The sequence below is a fragment of the Vitis vinifera genome, chromosome 18 (genome assembly GCF_030704535.1).
Source record: "Vitis vinifera cultivar Pinot Noir 40024 chromosome 18, ASM3070453v1".
In the NCBI taxonomy this organism is placed as follows: domain Eukaryota; kingdom Viridiplantae; phylum Streptophyta; class Magnoliopsida; order Vitales; family Vitaceae; genus Vitis; species Vitis vinifera.
Genome location: NC_081822.1, coordinates 30,728,531 through 30,737,126, shown reverse-complemented (window position 1 = coordinate 30,737,126; position 8,596 = coordinate 30,728,531). Strand labels below are relative to the sequence as shown.

General features: G+C 34.3%; 1 protein-coding gene across 6 annotated transcripts; it reads right to left on the bottom strand.

Moving 5' to 3' along the window:
- On the bottom strand, positions 1–7,146 carry LOC104882756 (replication protein A 70 kDa DNA-binding subunit B). 6 transcript variants are annotated; one of them, XR_002028818.2, is made up of 7 exons: positions 6,631–7,146; positions 3,857–3,886; positions 3,518–3,775; positions 2,750–2,865; positions 1,795–1,876; positions 1,093–1,195; positions 2–1,010 (listed from the first exon to the last, which is right to left on the bottom strand). XR_002028818.2 is itself a non-coding variant. In XM_010667086.3 (3 exons), exons 1-3 carry the CDS (start codon positions 1,409–1,411, stop codon positions 956–958), a joined length of 285 nt encoding a protein of 94 aa, XP_010665388.1. In that variant the 5' UTR covers positions 1,412–1,788; the 3' UTR covers positions 3–955. The 6 variants fall into 6 exon arrangements, 1 of the variants encoding a protein (XP_010665388.1); XR_009465088.1 differs by having other exon boundaries at positions 1–1,010; positions 2,750–3,775; positions 6,574–7,146; XR_002028813.2 differs by having other exon boundaries at positions 3,518–3,886.
- Between the last annotated feature and the right edge of the window lie 1,450 nt (positions 7,147–8,596).

The following is an 8,596-nucleotide window of genomic DNA, read 5'->3' as shown; positions in this document are numbered from 1 at the left end:
CAAATTACAATCATCAAATAAGCCATATACCATATGCATTCCACAAATCTAAAACAAATATTTAAAAAGTTATTTTCGCAAGCTTTGAATCCATTCCATTCGCTCTTTGTCACTTTCCATCTCCACCCACACCTCTCTATACTCTTTCTTCTTGCAAAACGCATTAATTGCTACATAGTATAATGGATCCTCATAAGTCAAGTGCCTCTTCAAAATCTTCATGCATTATTTGACTGAGGATCCTTCAAAATTCTCCAACACATTCATTATTCTATTCATTTCTTCTTGAGTTTGCTATTTCTTTCATTTCTTCTATTTTTTCTTAAAACCTTCTGCTTCATCATTAGTATTTTTTGGCAAATTCTCATCTTCTTCTAAATTAGTTGAAGTTTCGCTAGGCATAGATGTAGAATGTGTTGATGATTCCTCAGCCCCAGAAGCTATCACTCCTCCAAAGCTCCAATTTTTAGACCCAGTAGCTAGCAATCCTCCAAACAATACCTCTAATTCTTCCACATTTGCTAATGGTTTAAAACAAAATTGTTTAGCTTCTAGATATTTCTATTTTACAAGATAAACAACAAATTAGTCATGCATACATATATAAGACAATTATTTTTAAAATTCACTCAAATCCATAAGAAAACTACCTATAGATATTCTTCCCATTTTTCAGTTGGCCAATCAAAAGTTTTGGTTACAGAGTTGTAACCATGTCCTATCATAGTCATCATTTTACTCCAAATTAAATATTGTCTTTTCATGTAATCCTAAAACAAGATATGAAGAGAACATTACAAAGAGGACTTCTTATCATTCTCAAGTTTTTGAGAATGTGCTTAATTGCCATAATAATACCAAACTCAAGAAAACAAGGGGAATTACCTTGGAAGTCTCCAACTTTGAGAGATTTAATTGCAATAATTGGAAATTTATCAGCATTATCCAACAATTCCTACCCTACATTAGTAGCATGATCATTCCACAAAGAGACCACAACACTCTTCTTCCTACAATTGAAACGTCCATAAGTTCAATATGAAGCAACATTAGACCAAAGTGACCAGTGCAAAAAATAAAATATACACTCACGTCTTGTCCGCAATAGTAATATCACGCTTAGGAACAATCTCATTGTTACTCTTCCTTCGTATGCTCATTGTAGGAGAGACACTTTGAACAACTCCACTAACATCTGGAATTAATAATGATATGGGTCATATTAAACAAAAGAACAAGTGAACAGGAAAATAATCCTTCGTTGATTCTAAGATTGGTTCTTACCTACAAGCTCCTTCCCATTGACATAAGGACCCAACTCTTCAATGTCAACAAATTTGAATTTTGCTTCAGGGATAAAAGTTTCTTCATTACTGGCCTCCTCAACCTCTGAATTTTCATTCAGGGTCATTCCATAATCATTTTGTACAGTTTTAAACTGCTTGTTGGCTACTTTTAGAGCTCCTTTTCATATGTAATAGACCTTCCCCAATTGTCTGTGTTTTCTCTATATGATCATCCATTGAAATTTTGGAATTTCGGTTACAAATTCCTAGTATTGCCAATATAGAAAAACTACAAACCCCATCCATCATAAAAACAGACAACTCTGTTCAACACACCTCAGACATGTCTCTCTATTACCATAGGAAAACAATCATTAATTAAATCAAAAACGAAAAAAATGGGAAGGGATGCAAAACTTTGCATTGGAATCTAGAATGACCTAGTTGCTGAGTATAGCTTAACATATTAAAAAAGGAACCAGGAGGGAAAAAATGTGGGTATAAAGACCTGGAAAGATTGATCACAACTGCCTCCACTCTTCGCCAGCATAAACCGCTATTTCCCCAAGCTCTTCTTCAATCTGAATCAACTGAAAGAAATTTAGCAGTTAATTTCATATTTTCCTTGTTGTACATCTAAACCACATGATTTCACAAACTTGCGTTTGTGATCAAAAGCTAAAAACTTTTTGAACTGTTGACTATATTAGCTAAAAGACTAAAAGATCATGAAAGAGCTGAGTTTTGGGGTTTCATGCGATTTTTTTGTTCAGGAGTCAGTGATTCACGAATGTATACTACAATAATGACTAGGGAGAAACTAAATCAGGATATGTTAATTAGAGTTCTTCCGACATTGCATTATATTCTCCTGCTCATTTGGAGCCTGCTTTTCTGTATGTGCAAAAGCTTTATCTCCCTCTAAAGCTAGGGAGAAACTGCATTGTCAAAGCATTTTTCAACCCAAAAAGACCCAGTAAACGCTCCGCTTGTTTTTATGGAAAACAAAATCTTGGAAAGAGAGGACACTATGCCATCAGATGAGCATTATATCACAACTATGGTAATATCTGCAAGTTACTTGAATATTTGCAAAATATTACACAAATGAATTATGAACATCCTTCCCATTTTCTGGAAAGCAGTCTCCTAGATAATTAGTTTTTTTTAAAAAATCTAGAGATCAAGAGAAAGCATTCTTTATCCTAAAAATAACCTTGACAGTTAACATAACCTGGAGAATTATGTAGTAGTGCAATATACAAAACTACAAATTAAATTAGCAAAAAATACAAGGGTCAGAAAGGAGGAAGATGCATATTATTTTCCAGTTGAAAATGAAACAGATGAAGGTACATGACTAATTATGCAAAACAAGTACTTCTTAGTTTAAATCACCATCAATTTCATGCCAAGGAAGAGCAAATCAGAGAAAAGTCAAATTGTTATAGGGTGTAACATACCTTTGAAATAGTGTAAACTGCCAAGCTTAGTACCGGTAGACAATTCCCACATGTACACAAGTCCTTCATGTGTACCAATGATCCCATGACTAGCTGAAGCACCAATAGCAGCTGCCCTGCACAGTGAGATGATTTAAATACTGACTACATCAGTCAATCAGCCTTTTAAAATAAGAAAATAAGTTGTGGATTCCTGGCCAGACTTCAGTTGAAATAATAGTTTCAACACTAGTTATTGTCCATCAGAGCTTCAAGTGCATGATACGTTTTAGGTTCATGCTTAATGTTCCAGAAGTATATTCCTCATACTAGTTTCCCAGAAAAGAACATTCACTAGTACTTGTCTTATTAACCCATCTCCTTGTACTAAAAGGATTTAAAGTAATGAATAATAATCTATTAAGTGGGGGCCACTTAAATGTTCCTTGGAAATCAAATCCACCTTTAAGGTGAAACCCATAACAAGACCAAAGTGGCACAATAATGATTTATGTTTCCAAAAACCTGGACTCACATCATTCCTGAAATCTTAAATATCATCCTATGCATGCCATGAAACAATTTTATTACAAATGCTATTAAAACATTCAGAAGGTCATGCAAAAACACAATGGAACCACTTCTTTTCTATGGAACATTTAAGTGCCCCTCAATGTTTAGAACTAGGAAGCCTTCATCCCAATGCTTTAAAAAGACATAAAGCAGAATCATTACATGAGATACAGTATATGTTGTATTTAGATACTGTTTTAAAACACTAGAAAGCACCTTGGATCTAATGCACTTCCCAGGATGACCATATTTTTCACCAGGAGAGCTGGTCTCCACCATCCAACTGGATTTGTTTGGCAATCATTCATTTGATTGTCATGCTGAGTGTCAGAGTCAGAAAGAGTTGCAACAAGAAGCCACACAGCAATGCTTTCCCCCCCTCATGGAAGAAAGGTGTAATTTTCATTGTGCTTTGAGAACCACATTTTTGTTGCAGCCATTATTTTGTTGATGTGAAAATCCACATCAGGATAGCTGGAAAGAGGAACCTCACTTTGGAAACTAAAGAAGCTGATTGGAATGAACTCGAAAATTGAAATGCTTGGCATTGCGAACCTTGATATGAGGATGCGTTGGGAAATGTCCCTGAAAGAAGTAAAAACAGGTGTGCATCATCAAATAACAAGAATAACAAGAATTACAGGACAGGCTGATGCAGCTTAAATGTTGATAAACTTTGTAATAAGAGAATTTAATGAAAGTACAAAAAAACTTTAAAAAAAAAATTGGAATTTATAAGAACCATGAGTGGCAATAAAAACTAAATAGTCAATCACATTAAACTCACCTGGGGAAACGTTGTAATAAGATACAAACTGATTCCACATTCCAGAAATTGTAGAGGTAGTAATTACAATGAAGCACCAGAACATAACAAATTGGATGAAACAAAAAATACTAGCAAAAGATAACCAAAGAACAGAAAATAAAATCCTGGAGTGCCAGACGTAAAAGGCCATATTTTGACTAAATTTTTTTTAAAAAAAAAAATTATCATGAGAAGGACTTGTTGACCCTTAGAATAATTGAATGCTGCTGGTTGATGGTTATTCCGTGTTTGTGTGTGTTCCATCTTTGTTTCCAAGGCTTATGGTCCAGGACTTCCTCACTTTAGAAGAGGGAAAAAACAATTCACTAGTCACAGTGGCTGACCTTTTATCAAGCTTATTATAAGTTCACATTTAGATCAAGTTAAATCCTTTTTAAATGACTGATCATTACAGGCATTTTCCTTCACACAATTAAGAGTATCTTGATGATTTTTCATGACCTAGTAATACGTTTCAGTTTCCACTAGAAACAAAATTAAGTAATAGAAGCCTGATCTTTATAATTTATAATACAGAAGAATCTGCAGATGATATGAATATGATAATAGAAGTTATAACATTAAGAAATTGATCTAGACAACAGAGTTCCTTAACTTTTCAATTTCAATGAATTGACAGATATCAATTAGAGCCCTATAACTTGGTAGCGGATTGGAAATTCAAAAAAATTTCAATTGCACATGAAGGAAAAAAACAAATATCACTGCTCACCATGTGATTTAAGCATACTGGGCTACACCTATGCCTAATTTGAAATGCAGGAAACAGAAATAATTGGATCCATTAAGGTAAGACAGGGAAACTAAGAAGTACAAGAAGCTGGTTACCACTCAAAAAATGTAGAGACAGTTCAGTTAGCAATCAAAATTCCGAACCAAAAAGAAATTATGATAATTTGATATTTGTTTCTATTCAAACCATTTCAAAACTTTATTCACGCATTTTCCTAAGGACAATCTTAAGTACTTTGCCGAGACTTGATATTAAGTATCAAGTGCAAATAAGTCAAAACCAGTGCAGAAAATCAGATAGAACCTTTTTATCCAGATAATACTAATGATGTATCTTAATAAACCTGAATTATGCTAGCCAATTAATTCCCATATCAGTAGCCTTTCAATGGATGGAAGAAACTAATATGCAAGCAGAGAAGGCAGCATACCATAAACTAAATTCCCCAAAACCATGCTGTCTGATGTGAAGCTCTATGCATTAAAAAAGGAAAAACAAATTATAAACTTAATTTTTTTAAAAAAATTAAAAAACAGCTCTTTAGGTGGCAGGGGAGGTGGGTTTTGGTTCAAATAGCTTATACTGCCTCTGGCATCTGTTCTTGAATTCTCCAACTTTGTCTCCCAAACATGTCCTAATTCCCAAGAGCTCATATTGTCGGACCTACTCATTAGGGTTTGCATCAGTTTCCATTAACATTTAACTAAAAAGAGTTAAAAAATTCAATCAAGGTCAAACAAAATCAACCATCCCACAGAGCAGAAGTTACATAGATATTCGAGAAAATCAGTCATGTCACAAACTAAGCAACTAATCACACAGCAGAAGTTCAGAAGTTCAGCTTTCCTCAATCCAACCAGCTTTGAATACATGTTCACAGGCTTATATAATCTGCTCCTTACCACCTTTAAACAAAACCCTCGAACGAATTAAACCAAAAAACCCAGAAAAAAAAAAACAAAAAAAATAAGAAGAAGCACAGAAAATTAGGATTACAATCAATCAATCCACACAAAGTGCTAAAAAAACATTAATAAACAAACACCCAACAAAAAAACAGCAAGCTTTTATTAAAAGAACACAAAAACAAATAAAATAAAAACATACCCACAACTTTATCTTACCTCAAGAACCGAATCCAAGAGCGAAAAAAGAGTTTAAAAATTCAATCAAGGTCAAACAAAATCAACCATCCCACAGAGCAGAAATTACATAGATATTCGAGAAAATCAGTCATGTCACAAACTAACCATCTAATCACACAGCAGAAGTTCAGCTTTCCTCAGGTGCTAAATTGCAATTAAAAATAAAAACAATAATTAATTGTCAATCTCAAGAGAACCTAAATTCCAAAAATTAGGCCAGAAACCTAAATTACATGCACTCAATAGTTCCAGATGCATGAAATCAATGAAAAAAATTCCCAAACAAAAATAGTAATCAGGAAAGACCAAGTAAAGAATACACAAAAATGTACATATTTATCGTTCGTTCGTGTGGTCGCCGGAAGAAAAAAAAATGGGAATAAAGAACAAAGCTCGAGATTTACAGTTGCGCCTAAACATTTGCTCTCTTTCATTGCAAAGAAACCAACAACAATACAAAAAAAAAAAAAAATCATATAAGTTTTGCCTCATATTTTCCTCATTTACCTCAGTTTTCTGAGCAACCAAACAGAAGCTAAAAGAAGGACTAGAAAGCGAATCTAACTTGAATAGTGTAAGAGAGCTCATAACAGAGTGGAAATCTCTAAACGAATGCGAGAACCTGGAGATGAAATCACTTTATCTGAAGAAATTTGCGGATCAATAGTACGGCTACACGCGTGAATCGATTACAGCTTACAACCTTTCGATTTTTCACTGAGAAATTCACACAACAGAAAGAAAAGAGAGAGAAGAGAGCGAAGTGACTTTCTCTCCTTTTGCCCTAACCTGGGTTCCCCAAATTTTAGAGTCGGGTGTTGCGTGGGCTTTATCTGAAGAAATTTGCGGATCAATAGTACGAAGACACGCATGAATCGATTATTCGATTTTTCACTGAGAAATTCACACAACAGAGAGAAAAGAGAGAAGAGAAAGAAGCTAAGGACTCTCTGTGACTTTCTCTCCATTTGCCCTAACCTGGTTTCCCCAAATTTCAGAGTCGGGTGTTGCGTGGGTTTTGCTAATTTGTTTAAGATTTTTGTGTTTATTTATTAAAAGCACAACCGTGACACGGAGAGGGAGATGGCTGCTGACATGGATGTGGAGGGGTAATTTTGGAAATGAAATTATAAAACAGTACATAGTGCATAAAAAGCATAATTTTTTGGGTAATAGTGGACATATATTGGGTTATGCAAACTTGGGTTCTGAAAAAACTATTAAGATTTTTGTGTTTATTTATTAAAAGCACAACCGTGACATGGAGAGGGAGTTGGCTGCTGACATGGATGTGGAGGGGCAATTTTGGAAATGAAATTATAAAACAGTACATAGTGCATGAAAAGCATAATTTTTTGGGTAACAGTGGACATATATTGGGTTATGCAAACTTGAGTTCTGAAAAAACTATTAAGATTTTTGTGTTTATTTATTAAAAGCACAACCGTGACATGGAGAGGGAGATGGCTGCTGACATGGATGTGGAAGGGTAATTTTGGAAATGAAATTATAAAATAGTACATAGTGCATGAAAAGCATAATTTTTTGGGTAACAGTGGACATATATTGGGTTATGCAAACTTGGGTTCTGAAAAAACTATTAAGATTTTTGTGTTTATTTATTAAAAGCACAACCGTGACATGGAGAGGGAGATGGCTGCTGACATGGATGTGGAGGGGCAATTTTGGAAATGAAATTATAAAACAGTACATAGTGCATGAAAAGCATAATTTTTTGGGTAATAGTGGACATATATTGGGTTATGCAAACTTGGGTTCTGAAAAAACTATTAAGATTTTTGTGTTTATTTATTAAAAGCACAACCGTGACATGGAGAGGGAGATGGCTGTTGACATGGATGTGGAGGGGAAATTTTGGAAATGAAATTATAAAACAGTACATAGTGCATGAAAGCATAATTTTTTGAGTAACAGTGGACATATATTGGGTTATGCAAACTTGGGTTCTGAAAAAACTATTAAGATTTTTGTGTTTATTTATTAAAAGTACAACCGTGACATGGAGAGGGAGATGGCTGTTGACATGGATGTGGAGGGGTAATTTTGGAAATGAAATTATAATACAATACATAGTGCATGAAAAGCATAATTTTTTGGGTAACAGTGGACATATATTGGGTTATGCAAACTTGGGTTCTGAAAAAACTATTAAGATTTTTGTGTTTATTTATTAAAAGCACAACCGTGACATGAAGAGGGAGATGGCTGTTGACATGGATGTGGAGGGGTAATTTTGGAAATGAAATTATAAAACAGTACATAGCGCTTGAAAAGCATAATTTTTTGGGTAACAGTGAACATATATTGGGTTATGCAAACTTGGGTTCTAAAAAACTATTATAATTTTTTGGGTAACAGTGAACATATATTGGGTTATGCAAACTTGGGTTCTAAAAAACTATTATATGCCCAAATGGGCGGGCCAAAACACAACTTTCCCGGAAAAATATGTGGGCACGCACTTTGATGCAGACCATTCAATAATGCGCTATTGCAATATTTTTTTGACTAAGCTTAACATTGAGGTGACCTGAAAGTTCTCATTCTGAGCTTGTCCAATCCAGAGA

What these genes read in the sequence shown, in the direction of transcription:
- LOC104882756 (XM_010667086.3), bottom strand. Translation starts at nt 1,411, where the DNA reads ATGACCCTGAATGAAAATTCAGAGGTTGAGGAGGCCAGTAATGAAGAA. An exon ending in CAATGGGAAGGAGCTTGTAG is followed by an intron (nt 1,196 to 1,284) that starts GTAAGAACCAAT and finishes TATTAATTCCAG; the next exon opens with ATGTTAGTGGAGTTGTTCAA. An exon ending in ATTACTATTGCGGACAAGAC is followed by an intron (nt 1,011 to 1,092) that starts GTGAGTGTATAT and finishes TTTCAATTGTAG; the next exon opens with GAAGAAGAGTGTTGTGGTCT.